This window comes from Odontomachus brunneus, unplaced genomic scaffold, assembly GCF_010583005.1.
Source record: "Odontomachus brunneus isolate Ranch 3 - 2012 unplaced genomic scaffold, Obru_v1 Obru_scaffold_076, whole genome shotgun sequence".
Taxonomy (NCBI): Eukaryota; Metazoa; Arthropoda; class Insecta; order Hymenoptera; family Formicidae; genus Odontomachus; species Odontomachus brunneus.
This window is the reverse complement of record NW_022639526.1, coordinates 1,185,125-1,203,342: the sequence shown is the minus strand read 5'-3', so window position 1 is coordinate 1,203,342 and position 18,218 is coordinate 1,185,125. Positions and strand designations below refer to the sequence as shown.

The following is an 18,218-nucleotide window of genomic DNA, read 5'->3' as shown; positions in this document are numbered from 1 at the left end:
CGATAACTCCGAGGAGGAGTGTAGGAGAGGAGGGGAATGACTTTAGAGGCGATAACGGAATAACAAAGACGTTCCTGGTGCGTGTAGGTATGGCCTTTTACTTCACACACAATCGAGTTCTCATTTGACACACATTACCTCGAACAGAAACTGAAAGAAATATATCGAAGGCAGCCAATGCAAGACGCGATTAGTAATATCGCGATACAATAATCCTCTTCTTCCGCTCTCGCATATATATTTATATATATATTTCGTTTAGTTATCTCTTTCTCGCACGTTCTTCACCATGAGAGACAATACCAAAGCCCGTGAGGACACATGCGTTACATCAGATGAATTGAAAATCATGTGATTATAATAATTCAATATTTCTAAAACATGACAATATTTATATACTGGGAAAAATATAGTAATTATATTACGTCTACTTTCATATCGTAAACATAATATAATATATTCTAATATAATATTATCATATGTAATAATTTACGATTTATATATTAAGAAAATAATTCAGAAAAATAATTTAAAAATAAATTAATAATAAATTATGTTTAACATATAATGTTTACATCTGTAATAAAATTTTAAAGAGAATTAATATAAAGTAACTACGATTTCTCGAATAGTTTCTTTTTTGAATTTGTTCCCTTTTTATTTTCTCTTGAATTCATTGAAACTTCTCTCATTTAAGTTTATTCTTGAAAGAATAATGATTTTCAATTCATCATATATAACTATGCATTATCACGCAGAAATCTATACACATTTATACAGAGTGCCCCAAAGAAAGAATACGAAGTTCCGTTTCTAATACGACATTGTGTTTTAATCAGGAATGAATATTTAGTACTCTTGCGTGCTTTCTACAAGTCACCCTGTATATATCGCAACGCAAGTCGAGGATAATAACATACATACGTCGCGGAACGCCTATAATCATTACACGATGATACAATTTCCAAAGGATCACAACAATGATGCAAAAATAGACGTTACCCATCACTCGTCGCGACACGGCAAGACAAATTTCTCTTCGCTCTGTCCGAAAATTCTCTGGAAATTTCTCGTCGCCCATTCTTCCCTTCATCTTTTCCGCACTTACGCTCATTAACTTCCACGCTTAATTAGTATTCGGTGCAATTAGGCGTTTTGTGAGAATTTCTTATGTTGTGTCGGAAACGCGCATTTAGCCCTCTCGTAAATCACATGTAAATTATATCAAAGCGTTATTGCAGTGAAGTGTTATTACGCAGAGGACGAATATGTTAATTATATTACATTTATTATATTAATATTACTGAACTTACTGAAAGAATCGAATTTCGAAAGATCTCTGTTTGGTTTTAGAAACAAGAAAAATGCTATAGGATGTGTAGCTAGAAATTTAAGTAAATTGAGAATTTTTCTAGGACACTAAATTTCAAAATTTTGAATTCTTACGGAATATTTTGTAATTTTTTACGCTAGAAATTTAGGAAATTATAAAATTAAATTTTATACTCCAGGTAAAATTAGAACTAAATGCGCGCTGTCAATGCAAAAACGACCAGATTCCCAAGAATCAAGATACGAAATAACGAAGATCTGTTTATGCTTACAAAAAAAAATAGCATAAATTATAAAATAAATTATGATTTGTACCTGAAGTATAAGAATTAATAAAACTGTGTAACATGATGAATATAATACAGAAAAATAATATAGTTAATTATCAAGAATTCTACAATGAATAAAATCCTTTTCAGAATCTTAGGTCTAAAACTTTTTGAGTCTTAGATTCTGAAAATCGTAAAATTTATAAGAATTTAGAACATTTTTTAAATAATCAAGTGATGTATGATAAGGGCTCTTTTCATTTCCGATTAAGCTACAATTAATATTGCGCAAATCAAATTAATCGTATAAAAAAATCGCTCAAACTTGGGAACTACTGATCCGAATTATGAGACGCAAGCTGATGAATATGGGTACAGTTACGGTCTGTCATGTTTCTCTAACCCTTTGGGTTGCAGCGGTACTGTGACCAAGGCTTAAGTTCTCACTAAGCTTTATTCTTTGACTTTTTTTTTAAATTCGCAAAGTTTATATTGGATCTTTGAAAAAGTTTAGATTTGCATTCTCATACCACGTATCTCTCTAATCTTTGCGAGCCAAATGTTTCTGCGCAAGCCCTTTAAGATTTTTACATCTTTGGCTCCTCTTTATCTTTAGTTTCTTGAACATACAAGTAGAGAAAGCAATCGTCTATAGGATAAACTGATTTATATTATTATCGATATCAAAATGCGTTCAAAGATTATCTATTAGTTAATTAAGCCAGATTACTTTTAAAGAGAGAGAGCTCGTCTATAAACATAAAAAAATATCGTAATATTCCTCTTCTTTTAAGCTTTGAGCTTGTTCGCTTTCTTTCTTTTTGCGCGCGCGCAAAGTATGTAAAGTATGTAGCTTGTAAAGTATCAATCAAAGCCGGTGCAATTTCAATGGGCTTTTAAATTTCAACTTTCTGATTTCGATGCGGCAGACACGCAGAATAATGATGGCGTTTGTTTGCGTTTGATTGACGTAACAATTGGTGTAAAGTTCATCTCCGCGCACCGAAAAATTGATTCTAACAAAATTATACCGTATATATATATAAATTTCTTGACACGAGCAAACTTTTGCCTGGTCACGACAACCGTGCTAACTTGAAGAAACAAAAGTATCTTTTTCTCTTTTTTCTTTTTCTGTATTTTTCACACATACTCACACGCACTCAGTCCCATTCGCTCTGTCGCTCGCTCTCGCCCGCACTTAAACGCTACACATTTTGACAAATAATTAAAGTCATCACAGAAGCGTCACATTATCATATTCCGTTAGACTACATGTCTCGTGTGAATGTTTCTCATTTCGGTTAGCGCAGTAATATTACAATGAGTACAAAATGGTTTCTCAAGTTTTCAAGCCTAGTATAAAGCACTATTCATTATTATTAATATTATTATTATTAATAATATATCATTATAATTATATGTATATTATATTTATATATATAATCATAAATGTGCTTAACACGTCGGCACACATCGCACACACACACCTCCCCGTGCGTGTGCGTGCGCGCACACAGAGCCGCAGTCGCACCACTTAGAATCTAGTTGTAGCGATAGTGATTTATTAGTAATCCGTTAATCTCTCTCTATCTCCAATTTCCATATCTCCTTCTCCCCCTCCCTCCAAAACCCTTCATCTCTTTCACCCTCGAGAAACGATGCGCTGTGTGTTGCGATCCAAAAAGACTACTCGGTAATTACGGTTAATCGATCGTAGCTGTCATCGAGATTTCTTTTCGTACTCATTCGACAACAAGATTGAGATAGCGATAACGCGAAAATAGAACAGGGAGAAAGAAAAAATATAATTTAACGAAAATAAAAATTACATAATTATTCAAAAAAAATTGAGAACGTTACTTTGTATTTTTAATACATTAAAGTATCTTTAAGGTTTCGCGTTAAATTCTTTTTTCTCTTTTATATTAAAAAACTCAAAAATTTTTAGAAATTTTGTTTGAGAAAAAGAAACATTTCTTAAACTTTCAAAAAAAAAAAAATAGGAAACGGAGAACAGAAATGTAATATATCTCTTGATATTAATAGGCGATATGCCAGATATTTCGGATACCATATTCAATTTAATCATATTTGCTTTGAACCTTTCAAAAATACTTTAAATCTCACTTCAGCTTTTTTGAACTTAATCTTTGTGTGAAAAATAATTGTCTTTTTGGGAAAATTCTTTAAATTATTTTATAGAAGTTCTTTGGATTTTATACGGCTTGCAATGTTATTGCATTATTCGAGAAGAAGTGAAAAATTCTGATACTCTTCCTTTCTCTTTCTTTTCAGAAATTTTACATTTCTACATATTTGAATATTTTGATTTCGAAGTACATAGATCTTTTACCCAATCTTAAACTTTTAGATAATAATAAAGGGAATAAAGTTTTTCTTTAGGTTCTAAAAGCTCCGAATCTATAAATGTTCAAGTATCTCAATCTTGATGTCATTGTAACTGCGAGTAAATTTTCGAATTTCATTTATATCTCGGAATTCTCGAACCCTATAAACCAAACTCTAGAATTCCAAAAAGAATCGACATACCTGTCAGAACCCTCTCGCAGCCAATCTTTCGCAACAATTTGTCCGAATCACCACGCTCGCTCTCTCCCGCTAATTTCAAAGAACCGTGCGGACTAATGCGTAACGTTGCCGAAGTGGGAATATCGTGACGAAAGGCAGTATTGTCCGCGCTATCTCGAGGAACCGGAAGGGAGACACGGCGCGGTCTCTCTCTTCTCTCTGCCTGCTCGAAATGCGGACAGGATGCGGTGCGCGATCGACCTCCCGTTTTACTTCGAGTCAGAAAATAATGGCACAAAGCGAAACGGAGCCTTGCGGGGCGCGCTCGAAGCGGCCTTGACATGGATGCGATATTTAGCCGGAGCTGGCAGTCTCGTTCTCCACCGGCAGGACAGCCGGCTGCAGCGCGTCCGCCAGAATTCCATCCTGACGATCCAGAGCGGCCTTGTTCTGTCTTACGATCTCGGCGCGCCTCTCCTGTTGGGAACAGAGAAAAGAAAAATCCGACATTAGAGCGGTGTCAATGTGCATGTCAAAAGTACGCCATGCTCTCTAACTGCAAGCTGATGTAACGTGTTGCCCGGCTGGACGTAACGGGTGGCTAGACCGCACAGAGTGCGTCGTAGAAGTTCCCTTGCGGCGTGCAATTACGCTGGAGAAAAAGTGTTTTGTGAAAAAAGGAATGATTTAGAACGTACGTAAAAAAAAAGAAAAAAAAAGCGTTACCATGTTTCTTAGGATACCTTTGATCCTCGTATCCTTAAATTTCTAGGTCCGCAAAAATATATTCAAAACGATTTCTTTATCACATCGATTGTCCCGTCAATTTTATTGCGAGGCACGAAGCTTAAATTTTGCAAGCGATTTTCCACGCGATCAGCAAAACTTCGCCGTCAGTATTCTCCTTCTGCGACACACCCTGTATAAACGATTTCTGAGCCATAAGTGAGCACGGCCATGCTAGAAGATAACTATAAACCGAAGGCTGCAACATAATCTGGGAAAAGCACAGCATTCCTATTACAAACGTAACCATCTTCGTCTGCGTGGTCCTACAAAAGAACGGTGAGGGAACGAAAAGGAGGGACGAGGGGAACAAGACAGAGAAAATAATTAATACATAATTGATACAATCGCCCGCTAACGTTACAATTTGTCGTGCCAAACTATCCAAAATAAATGATAATTATACAAAACATTATGATAATTATACAAAATGACTCATAAAATATAATCTCTTTTTACGTTGTTATTTCGCTGAACTGACTACATCGATTGATGCGTTAATAAATGAGGCAAAAATTATTCTGAGATAAATGTCTCTGCATTTCATTTTTTTTTTTTGTCACGGACATTGATTCGTGCGGAGATGAATTTATTCTACGACAAATTTCCACGTCTGCGGGCGGCGCGATTGCTTAAGAGTCTGTGAGGGGAAGGAATTACATGGTGGTGGCGAATTGCCTGCACGCGACGTTGGATCTCTCGCTGCCGATTCAGCTCCGCAGTCGACACCCTCTTGTCGAACTCGAACTTTTTCACCAGGATCTCTCTCGCCGCCGTCTCACGTATTTTCTCTATCTTGACCGTGTTCTAAACCACCATCGCGCAAATACGCACATTCAATCAGTGCCTTTTCCTCGTTTTATTTTCAATTTTAGCAATTTTCAAATTCAAACTCGGAACTTTAACATTTTGAATCTTTGAACTGTCTTAGAGAGAATTAGAAAGATAAACGAAAGGAAAAAACTGTAAGTTAAGATCAGAAACTTACATGATTGCGCAGCTTCTCCTTCTGCTCGCGCTCGATGGTCTCGCGACGTTCGCGTGCTTGTTCCAGCTTGCCTTGAATTTGGGACTCCAATTGCTGCACACGCTCCGACATTCCCTGGCGTACACGAGCGACTTGCTCCTCCTGAAAGCAGGCCATGAATCGATATAGTTATATCTATTCTTGCTGGACTTATTATTCGTCTATACAGTTTACCTATTAAAATATGCAAAACAAGATAGCAGCTTGCTAAAGCTGGGAAAAAAGAAATAAAGAGAGATGAAAGTAAAAGCGTTTTAATAGAAAATTCAACAGTCGAGAGATGGCAATTTAATTTGAAAGTGTTTTACTATCTTTTCACATCCTTGCAAGCACAATGAGTTCATTGATTACATATAAAAGAATTGTACTATAAGAGAGGAAGGGCCAATGTACATTTTTTAATTTTCAGTAGAAACCTTAAGATTTATGAATGTTCTAAATTCTAAGACTTACTCTTAACTGAAAAATAAAGGAACGTTCAGTTTCTATAAGTGATATAAGAAGATACTAACATGCTCCTTGAGACGATCCAGCATCCTCTTGATGTTCTCGTCACGTTGGGCAGCGGCAGTTTTCAGCTTCTCCTCGACGGCGCATCGGACTTCCTCGGTTTGCTGCTCCAGACTCAAGCGAGTCTTTTCGACACTCTCCAACTGCAAAAAAATTAAATCAAATATTAGTGTTACAAGGGTTATCACGATTTGAATATTTCAATACAAATAAGAGAAAAGTTTCTATTTCGTCGTAAAAAGATCATAACGTGCACTAAGATGCACCGTATCTCTTAATTTAAATTGCCACGACTATAACTTCTCGCACAAGAAGAATACGAGGAAACGCTCCTCACTAATTATATTTCTCTACTCACATGCTCCTTCAGCTTGTTCTTCAGCTCGGCAATGTGCGCCTCTCGCTTCTCTTCCGTGTTATTCATCTTCGCGTCCAGAGACTCGCGAGTGGCGGCGATGAAGGCCGCGCTCAGCTCATCCTTCTTGCGGGAAGCCTCCTCGATCTTGCTGAGCTTGGAGGCGAGGGCGGCAAGCTTATGCGCTTCCAACGACAGCCTCCGCTCCTCGGCGGCTCTCAGCTTGTCCTCGATCGCGGTCTGCTGGGTCGGGGTCGTCTGCGGCGGCGACGGCGCCCTCTTAGGCACCGTTGGCTCCGCCAAGATCACCTCGTAGCATAATCCACCCTTGGATTTCTCCTGGCATCTAATCTCGGTTGCTGCAATTTCCATTAGTGTCATGTAATGACCGTTGGGCCCCATATATGATCTATCACATTGTATGATAATAATATATGATATTTTAATATTACATATTATCTTATTCTATTACACATCATCTTATAATAATATAATGTTCATATAATATGTAATATCAAGGTATAGAAATACATTGTGATATCGACATATCTAAAATATTGCAATCTCAATAACTTAGCATGGTCCCGATATATTGTTTCAATAAGCCGTCTATAAGTTGTCTCGACAGTCAATTATTACAACTGCTGATATCACGTCACAATTGCATCATATACTGAGTCTTTCAACAGCATTAATATTAATGCTTCTAACAATCTAATGTTCTTCATGGTACGGAATCACGGTACATCGTCGAGATATCACGGCGCTAGCTAGATCGTATTCATTTTGATCTATTTTGATACAGAATATCGACGTCTTGTCTCGATATACAAGCGGTCCCAGGTACAATTCGCGCTTCCAAGACTTCCGGCGCCGGCAAGTTACGGAAGTATGACTCAGAACGGAGCGGCACGGCGCGGGAAGGAGGGATCGATCGGAGAACGATCGGCCGTAGGCGCCGCGACGTCTAGCGTCGTCGCACGCACCTCTCCACCACCTCCACCTTTCTCTTTCTCCTCGCAACCGCGCCGTGTACAGCCGGCCGTTGCCAACCGTACCGTAATTACCGTACACCATGCCGTATCATTCTGCAACTTTGCCATGGCAATCTTTTTTCGGAAACTCCAGTGATTATTTAATTCCGAGGTGCAAATCATGACTTCACGAATCGCAATTTTGTCCTTTTTTCTCCTAACTCGTCGCAGGTCGACGAGATCAATCAATCGTCGATTAGAAGACTTGTTGAACGCTCAGTTGAGTTAGCAGCGATTAATACGAATGATTAGTAAAAATAAAGAAACGAGAGCGCGTGTGTATTCTTTAGATTCGCATGTTAAAAGACTCCGTCGTTCTTTAATCGTTAATATTTCCCTTCTCCCTGTTCGTTTTTTTACTCGACAGAACAAGACATTGTGTCAGAATACTGCGCTATGAGAAGTTGTCGATAGCGCTGCACGTATGTATGGGTGTGCAGTATGTTTGCATGTGCGTACATCTTCACGTGATATAGTAGAGCGCGAGTTTCCAATGTTCCCCGCTTTCGATGTATAATTCAACGGCGACACATTGGCGCGACCGTTCTCGCCCGAGGGCATTGCACCGACGTTTGACAAAAGCGAAACTGCTCCCTTAACCCTTAGACGCGGCGACTCGTATATGTTCATTGTGCAAATAAAATTACACACATTGCGAGACGATAATGCGCGAATCACGTGAATCGATGTGAATTGACTTTTTTCTCAGCGAAAATCTTATTGAATTTAGTGTTTTCCCAGCGAGAATCGACGCGAAGTTTGTCAAGAACCAATCGTCGAACAGCAGTTTCGTGTCCTTTGGGGGACCCTTCGAACCCTAATCAAACAGACCCTATTGTCGCCAGAGGGATTCCAAGGTAGCCGATTGGATTCGATCGAACGAGTAACATGCACGTCTCAGTTCGTCCCTTTTGACGTCATTCGATGCCATCTAAAGCGGCAAAACATATCGACTTGTTCGAGTACTCACTAATGAACTTCACCTTCTTCGGCTGCTTGGTCCGCGGTTTGCCCTTGCCGTTGGGCTTCTTGAAAGGCGCGTTATTCCTCCTAGGTCCGGCTTCGGAAATTCAAACTCGGTCAAAGCTAATGCGTTTTCCAAGAGGATTCAGAGAGAAAGCGGGAGGAGAAGCTGGCCCTGCCATTTTTAACCCATTGGTTCGCTTTTTCTTCAACGCAGCGCGATAGATTGCTCGAATAAAATGCAGCATCGGCAATTGCAAGAATGAAATTATCGTCTATTCAGAGCTAAATAATTTCATTATAATGAAAAACAATCTTTGTAAAACAGAATGGTGATAAGCTTCGAGAATAAATGAGAGTCACATTTATTCTCTTTTACTTTCTTAATTTCTCCCAAAGTTGGGGTCGAGCAAATTGTTGTCTGCTTGAGAGAGGAAGACAGTGGGAGAGATCGATTGGCGTCCCAATGGGTTAATTATCGGGAAATCGATGCGACCGTTTCGCGTAGCCATGTTGGACCGCACCCTGATCGTTTCGGCAAGCCGAACACGTGCACACCGGCGTCGCGAAGCCCGCGATATTAGAGATTGTGAGACGACGAAGTGTCAAATGATAAATAGTCATCGTTTCAGTAAAAGTAAGTCCCGTTGTTTTAAAAAAAAAACTGCTTTTTTCAAAGGTTTAACTCGTTATCGAAATTCTCTAGAAAAATTAATTGCAGTGAAATCACGAGATGAGATACTTATCGCTGATTAAATTATTAGTACATTATAATGCCCGTTAATAATAAAACAAGTTATCTGGACGGCCCATCAAATGTGATAAATAATTTAGGCTACCGATCAATAGGAATAACGTCATAAAAAGAAAATATAATATTGACTTCTATGTGAAATAAGTATGGATTCTTTCAGTAACTGCATATCGCCATATTGATGTTTCTAATACTGTGTCAATTAAATTTAGTGTTGAAAATACGGCAAAAACGCGCTCGATATTCTGCCACTTCTTTAAAATCGATTGTATATTCGCTAAAAAATTCGCACAAAAATCTCGTTTCTCCCTCTCTCGACAAATAATCCATCTCGTTGAATTATTCATTTGAACATTAAAAATTAGACATGCCAATAAAGAGCAATATTTGCAAGTTTACCGGCGGAATTTCGCGACACCCTGTAGAAAAATGGTGGACCGTGAGTATCGATTCGCGGACGGTCTGAGAAATTGATCGAACTGCAGGTGCCCAGGATAATGTCGCGATACCACCGTGGTATCGACCATCGTGCACTGCGGTAAGGATAGTGCTCCACGCGTTTGAAAAATATGAAAAAATGCAGTCGCCTTTTCGAGAAGTAAATGTAAGGAAAATCTCGCGAGATTCTCAAATTTCTATGTCAATTGTACATTGCTATAGAAGACAATTGTATCGTTACAACGAGTAGGAAACCGATAAAATAAATAGATGGGGAGATTCGAGACAAAGTGGTTAACGAGATAGATAAGTGATAAGTAATCATGCAAATAGAACGATTAATAAAGTGGATAAAAATCGTTAGAAGAAGAATAATAGAATAAATAAATAATAAATAAGTAAAATCCATTGTAAAATAAATAATGAAAGATACATAAACAAGTAGCGCAATATACAGAATATAAGATATGTAGTAAAATATAAGTTTAAAGCAAGTCGTGATTTTGAGTGTGTACGTGTTGGCGATTTGAGAAATCTCCAATCGAGACGGGAGATCTTCTGTTGATAGGAAACGATCGCACCTGACACTCCCATTTTGCTTTCTCCAAGGATAAGGCAGGACGAAATAGGATAATACGTATGTCGAGAGATTTTCTCGACATTGCTTTCGGTAGCTGGCGCTCTTAGTTATTTCCTTCCGGTTCTACATCTTTTTTTGACCGTATAATTTTAAGAAATAAATCACAGGATTTAACAAATAAGGTATAAGTAAGGCGAAATATCTAAAAATCTCTTCAATTTCTTGAAAATATATATGAGCTTGAAAGAATCTGCGAAATCGAGTTCAAAATTGGAGTATATCGCTGAGGATTTACTCTAAAAATCAAATACGCTATAAAGTTCAACTTGAAGAAAGCTTCTAAAAAAGATCGTCAAGAAAATTCCCCAAAAACGCAATATAACTCAAAGTGCGTCTTACATAAAAACTCCACGAATGCTCGACGAGTATCCCAAAATTATAATTGCAGATTGTTACATAGTATAACAATATACACATGCGTAACGAAGGACTCTAATAAAGGCAACGCCCGCGAAGGGTAAAGATATATTATACTTATGAAACTCCACCCTGCTAATCCAGCGTAACAAATCAGCGTACAACAAATGTCGAAAATCAATTTCTAACATTTCATTCACAACTCCCCGTAATACACACACGAAATTTTGAAGACTGTGAACGAAAGTATTTTTGAATTTCTCGTGTTTTTCGTAGGAATAAAAAAGCTGTACGTCCTTCGAGTACGTTTCAGGCGTAGAAACGATCCACACATGCGTAAGTGCAAACAATCAGACCCTGATTTCAATCAACGGCTGATCCTCGCGAGATCAGAGACGGAGAACCAGAAGAAAGACACCTCAGTAAAGAAAGGGCAGAAGGAACGCAAGGATGAGGACGAAGCCAGATATGGGACTCACCTACGACGCCCAGCGGGGCCTTGCAGCTGTGACAGAAGCACTGGAGCACCGAGTCGCGCACGAGACCGATCAGCATATTGTCGTTTTCGTTCGAGGGGTTGTGTCGGGATTGTTTCGCGGGCGAATCGACGACGACGGCGATGACGACGACGAGTCGGGCGCGCACGACTGAGGGACGCACGAAGAAGAGAGGACGAAGAGGCTGGAAGGACGAGAAGAGGACGTGACCGGGAGAAGAGTGAGGCACGCCGGAAGTGTCGCTCGGGTCGTATCTGGGGCGGTGGCTGGTGGGCGACTGGCCTGCACGCTGCGCCGCGACGCCCGGCGTCGCTCAATATCCGACCACTCTGCTGCTACCAACCCTCCTCCCCTACAGCCGTCCGACACCCCCGCGTCCCGCCGACTAGAGCAGTCCACCTACCCGACGACAAGCCACCCTTCCAGCTAGCGACTTCAACCTGCGATCGCCAGTCCTTGGAGGGGTGTTATGGCCTCTACGGGGTGTCCCGAGAGAAGGACGGGTGGTGGAAGACGTGGAAGAGCGGATGTGGTGAGTGGCGCGTGAGGGAGGAGGGACGACGCTCAGGGTGGAAGGTTACAGACGGAGGGACGATCAAAGTCGGAAATTAGGCGGAACTTGGACGAGGTTTAGATCTCAGACTTCGAGGTCCGTCGATTCTGAAATTGTCCTATCTCGTGTTGAGACTATTTTACGTCCTGAGGAGGAAGCGCACCCTTTGAGAATCTTCCGGCCTTCCCTGTCAGGCTACTCGCAGCCACAGCTTTTCACGGAGCAGCCGTTTGAATCTATTCGAAACAACCGACGAGACAGGGAAAGTCCTTGGTAAAGTCCTTGGTAAAGTTCGCGCACTTTGGGAAACTTCGCCTAACACTGCGGCGAATTCGAATTGATTTATCTCTCGACTATTCAGGACCTCGACTCGTCCTTTCGTTCAAGGATCCTTCAATGTTTCTTCGAACATCGAAGGGATAAGATCTGCTGTTTATTTTGAGATGCTTATACGCTTATACGCAATTCAGATTTGTAGGCTTTTACAAATTTTGGGATTTTTAAATATGAACTAAATCTATTTTAGGAGAATCAAAAATTCTGCTTCTTTTTTGCTCCATGTATATTGAGACAAAAATATCTAAGAAATAGCAAATATTTATTCTGTGGAGGCACTAATAATATACTTTGCTTACACTAATATAAAATATTTTTCGAATAAGGAAATAAATATTTTCTTAAAATCTTAAGGAAATCTTAGCTTTTTCTGGAATTGTTTATCCTATTTCAATAAAAGAAATGTAGAGTCAAGTGAACATGTTATTAGTATATACTCACCGAATAAATATTTACTATTTTTTATGTATTTTTCTCTGAGTGTAGGATCTTCATTTTTAGCTGATTATTTGATATCCAATTCGAGTTTTGGAAAGCCGAAATTTTCAATTTTCTTCTTTGAGCTTTATCGAACGAGACGCGAAAATGAAATTCGAATCCCCAACGTCGTTTCTATAGAACGCTGCGAGGATTCTGTACGCACCTGTAGATTCGACACGAGTATTACAACGGCGGTCGGGAAATGTGGGGCAAATAATGGTCGCGCTTTGTGCCAAGTTTTCCGTTAGACGGACGATCGAAGACGCTGTTTGTCAGAATTCGCGTTGTGACGCAGCGAGGAGATACCGGCGAGTCAATTCCCTGCAGTAATCAATGAGAAATGAAATTTTCATGACACATAGCGACCGCCGGAGTCGAGAAAATGGACGGATTCATTAGCGAGACGAGTAGGAAGTATTTTCCGTGCTCATGGTTATTATGGCGTTGATTATATTTGCCACGAAACTGTTCATCGCTCCGTAGAATTCGACGACGATGATAATTTAATAACCAACAAATTATTAACGGGCGTCTTAAATTCGCTTGGAAGCTTATCGATCGAGATGACGCGTCGTAAAAAGCGAACCGCTTTTAAACAGTCACTAGGTTCGTTAAAGTTCGACGACCTCGGTTCAACAACCGCGAAATTGGTTATTCACCAAAATTGGCTCAAGTATTTTAGGGAATCCGATAACGGAACAATACGCGAGTACAAATACGTATCATGAAGCGCACAGAGCAATGCACGTAGTTTCTTATCGCGTTTCAAATTGTCGCAAATAATTAGTTTCTCGACACTCCTCAAATGTAATAAAGCAAAACAAAAATTTATACATTTAAATAGAAACATTAATTCTGATTGAATTTAATTCTCATCTCAGATGTGATTATCCAAACGTTTCAACTCGAATATATATATTCAAGATTTAAGACTAAAAATAATGTAACGTTTCATTTCCTTAAGTTTCTCTTTAGAATTCTCCTGACATCTTTCTCATCTTGATAATTTTGCAAGATAAAAGAGAAAGACGCAGAGATGGTATTATACTGCTGAGACAACTTTCGCGGCTTATTTTGTTGCTTACTAAAGAAATTCGACGGTGAGTGTGGTCGCAAAAAAGGCAAGATGTCGTGAGCGCACGTTGACGATCGAGAAATCTCGACTTCGCGAAAACCCCATAATGAGCTGGATTCGATCGTTACGGTTTAATTGGACCCGAACGACAGCGATAACGAGAAAAAGCGAGCGGCAGAGAAACTGGGAGGAAAAATCGAGTTCACTGACGCGTTATCCCTTCGGATTTCTTCGACTGTAATCGTGTAATATAAATATAAATATATATATATATATATATATATATATATATATATATATATATCCTGACTTATCTATCTAGATAAGTAATCTTATTTTATTCAGATAAAAGAAAAGTCGTATTTTTCCTAACGTTTTTGTTAGTGGCAAATTTTTATAATGTTCTTCATATTTCTCCCAGATAAACTTTCATGACTCACGAAATGATATCACGATTACAATGGAAAATTGCTGGCCGATCTAAAACGAAAGTCTCGTTTTTCGAGACGGACTTTTCAAGACATCGCGGGTACTTTTATCATGAAATTACGTCCGACAATGAAAATGATAATAATTATGCTGAAAGATCTAACGACGTTGAAAAAATAATTCACTTTAATTTCCTACTACTGCATACTCTAATCCTTGAAAATACAGAGATGCTTCAAAATCACGCCGACATGAAACACTCGTCTCGCGGATTACTCAAGATTTATTTTCCTCCCCGTGTGCACACGAGCGTTACCGCCTACCTATCTCCTCCCTCCGCTGCTCCGATTCAATAGTCAATCTCGCTGCATCAAAAAAGCGAAAAAAAAACCGAATATCGCGTCGCACGAACGAGGGTTCGCGTCTAAAAGGGTTAAACTTCCGCGAAAGGTCACCCTCTGCGCTATTAGCTACATTATCTGAGACTGGCATCTCTAATCGGTCAACCCCTCTATCTCCTGAATGTTAATTATCGACTTTATCGTCGAAGGGTCTTTTTCATTTCCTTTTTCTTCTCGTTCAAAAGGTCATCAGTTGCGCAAAAGGGCACGCAATTTCGAGCACGATGGACGACTTCTTGGAGGTTGAGAGCCGCTGCTGCATAGGCGACGGGTCGCCGGCGTTGCACCGCGCCGCAGTCGAGTCGGCGGCGGGTTGCTGCTGTTGCTGCTGCTCTGCTGCAGTCGTCGTCAACCGCGGTATATGGCGGCCCGCCCGGCCGATGCAGGCTGCCCGTTGCTGCTGCACTCCTCCGCAACGCGTTCGCTCGCAAGCGAGGACACGACGAGTCAGGGGGCTCTGACCTCTTCCCGTTCCCGTCGCCGCCTGCCTGCCTGCCTGCCTGCCTGCCAGTCGTTCGGTCCGCCGGTCGGTCTGCGACGTTTAGGGTGTGTTCCCACCGCGGCGTCGCGGTCTCCTCTCTAATTGCTGCGGGTCCCTTTGTTTCCCCGCCGACGTATCGTCGTTTTCACGAAAGGACACGCGAAACTCGCGTGTCCCATATCGAGTGCGTCGCCGGCGGCCTCTTACCCTCCTTCATCTCCTTCTCCTCCTCCACGTCGCCCGTCGTTGCACGAAAATCGTGAGGTGATTAGGGAACGAAGGATGTTCCGCGACTACATGACGGCCCAATTTGCGAATTTATTGCGATTCGTTCCGAGCGGCCAGACTCGCTCCGATTTCTCGTATTAAATTAACTAATTCAGCCCTGTCACTTTCTGATTAAACGAGAGCAGCGTTCTACTTGATTAAAAAAGGAAAAAACAAGAAAAAAGCACCAAGTATGAAAAATGCAATGGACAGAGAGACACTGATCCTGTTTGTATCCAGAATGATATTGGATAATTAAGACACTACGATCTAAAATGAACTTCCAACTGTTTTTTTAACGAAGAAACAATAAATGATACTCTGCAGAAACCTATTTCGGGAATTGGTTCCATTAAAACAGAATTAATTTTAAAAATAGATCTAAATTCTTAATTTGTTGCAACTGAAGTTGGATTGCGCGTGCAGTCGGTCAAACTATCATTCATCGGATTTATTTGTCATTCATCGGATATAGAGCCGAACGCAATAATCCATATCGTATTTAAATATATAACTCAGATATTTTTGATAATATTACTTACATTCCTTGTCGATGGACGACTTCATTGCTGTGGCCATGGCGATATCTCTGCAACAGAAACGTTCCGCATTGAAGCAAACGTGGCGAATGCAAATTGTCCGAAGGTGAGCACAGAAGAGAGGCTCACAACTCTCGATAGGAGGTCATGAGGTCATATAATATGAAGAATGGAAATTTACTATAACAAAGCGGTCGAATGAGTCTGCTGTCTTATGCTCGGTTCGCGGCTGCCGTTCGATCGTTAATTCTCTCACACACCGCAACTTTGTGCATATCCTTTACCTCATGATATCAAAGTGCCCTTCAAATACGCGTTATTACCTGTGACATATGCGAAATTCTTATTATTCTTCTATTACCGGAGTTACGATGCGCCGGTATGAAAGAGAATATCCATCGTGCATTTTACTTTATTATCCTGACCGAATGTCCTCGTATATCATTACATTGGAGCAACGGTTCTCAAACTGCGTGTTTCGCAAATTTATAAAAAAAAATATATATTTTTTTAGGTCACATATGCATAGAATTGGATGAAGAGAAAGATTTTCAATATTTAAACAAGTTCTCACATGCTGTATACTCACGTCAACACCGATTCTAATAATACTGTGTTGACAAGAGATCTTTGCACTTCGACGTTAGTATATAACCGCATCAAGATAACTATAAAATATTGATATTCCTTTGTATTTTACTTCAAGTGATTGACAGGATAAGTGAAATTTGAATTCTTGTCCGTAACACTAAGAGCCGATTTTTCCAATCTCTTGATAAACTAAATTAAGTTAAATCTTATGCTTGTCTTTGTCTAATTTAATTAAAGGAAAAATAAAGACGTACGTATAAGTGTTAGTCAACTTACCAAGAGGTTGGAAAAATTGGCCCTAAGAAACTAATTTTCAACTGATCATATGCAATATAATAATCGTTTTTCCGAAAAAAGACATCTTGTTACTTTTATTCGACTGAAAATATTGAATAGCTTGTATCGATAAAACATAGCAAAGCTGTGACCTCGATGCATATAGTCAAGATGAGTTGTATAGCGACATCTAGTGACTATCATTGTTTACTTTGCTTGGGTCAACTTCGCTGAGAAACCTTTCCACAAGCTCGACAATGACAATATTGACACTTCTTCCTCTCTAAAAAGTCGCGTCCAGTGTGAGAAAAACTAACAATCTTGCGTTATCAATTACATTTTATTCAATGTCTAAACATTAAATTTTTCGAAATTATTTTTATAACTCGATTTACTGCTAATAAATTAAATATAATCGTTGCTCCGACGCTCTAAAAAATTACGAACGGTTTCTGTAGTCTAATATTACACTTTGTGTTCATTGTTATTAATGAAATATGTCGATACCCGAATAAATTTTATAGCAAGTAGAAATTGAAGCTTGCATTTTCTCAAATTAAGCAGAGAAACTCGAAATAAACAAGTGATAAATCACGTTATCACAAACCAAGCGCAACAGACGCTCAACGCCTTTATTTACAAACCATTCCGCCATGACCTCCCGTCGGAATACACTGTCGCGGAAAAATGATTGACAAGTAACGCGTGTCGTCATGGTCATAGCAAATATCGACAACTTTCGTCATACAAAAACAGAACGATCGACGAGTTCGATGATCGTTCTCCCGGAAAACACCGTCCGAAATCACGAGCCGATGCGTAGCGTCGCTGCGATAAATCACGGCGCAAAGAGAGCACGCATCTCTTTGTTTGCGTCGCGTACGGTGGCGAGGGGGACGAAGAAAGGGTAAAAAAAACCCATACCTGTTTTCCTTTCACGGCTCAGAAAGAAGCACGCTGCTTGCTCTCGCGAACGGACGACGGGACAGCAGATCACTTGATGGTAGACTTCGTCGAGGAACGCTCACTCGCTCGCACACACGATACACACGACACGGAGAGATCAAGCAAGATCCTGAACGACCGGCCGCCTCGCTCGCCGCTTATATCGCGCCGCGTCTTTGTGAGACGCTCCGGCCGGCGGAGACGGCCGAACGCGCGCGGAACCGCCCGAGCGCCCGACGACGCGGCTCGCCCATTGGCCCGTCATCGCGGCAGCATCGTGCTCATTGGCCCATTTTGAACGGCCGAACGTTTACCGAACACTGGACCGTCGCGAGAGCTTTACGAAACCGA

The 18,218-nt window shown here is 40.2% G+C and overlaps 1 protein-coding gene across 6 annotated transcripts; it reads right to left on the bottom strand.

The window, feature by feature from the left end:
* Positions 1–75: 75 nt before the first annotated feature.
* LOC116847317 (stress response protein NST1) lies at positions 76–18,041 on the bottom strand. Of its 6 annotated transcripts, none has more exons than XR_004378739.1 (8): positions 11,477–11,799; positions 8,816–8,905; positions 6,815–7,170; positions 6,459–6,599; positions 5,908–6,048; positions 5,580–5,726; positions 4,860–5,185; positions 4,633–4,785 (listed from the first exon to the last, which is right to left on the bottom strand). XR_004378739.1 is itself a non-coding variant. In XM_032822192.1 (7 exons), exons 2-7 carry the CDS (start codon positions 16,093–16,095, stop codon positions 4,488–4,490), a joined length of 945 nt encoding a protein of 314 aa, XP_032678083.1. In that variant the 5' UTR covers positions 16,096–16,105; positions 17,847–18,041; the 3' UTR covers positions 76–4,487. The 6 variants fall into 6 exon arrangements, 4 of the variants coding, with proteins under 4 accessions (XP_032678083.1, XP_032678080.1, XP_032678084.1 ...); XR_004378740.1 differs by having other exon boundaries at positions 4,634–4,785; positions 4,877–5,185; XM_032822192.1 differs by lacking the exons at positions 4,633–4,785; positions 4,860–5,185; positions 8,816–8,905; positions 11,477–11,799 and adding exons at positions 76–4,610; positions 16,059–16,105; positions 17,847–18,041.
* Between the last annotated feature and the right edge of the window lie 177 nt (positions 18,042–18,218).

Bases quoted from the DNA above. Each gene is read 5' to 3' on its own strand.
- LOC116847317 (XM_032822189.1), bottom strand. From the start codon at position 11,552: ATGCTGATCGGTCTCGTGCGCGACTCGGTGCTCCAGTGCTTCTGTCAC. The intron at 8,906-11,476 runs GTGAGTCCCATA...GAATTTCCGAAG, and splicing joins GGCCCCGCTGGGCGTCGTAG to CCGGACCTAGGAGGAATAAC. The intron at 4,611-5,579 runs GTAATTCCTTCC...TGTTCCCAACAG, and splicing joins AGGCAATTCGCCACCACCAT to GAGAGGCGCGCCGAGATCGT.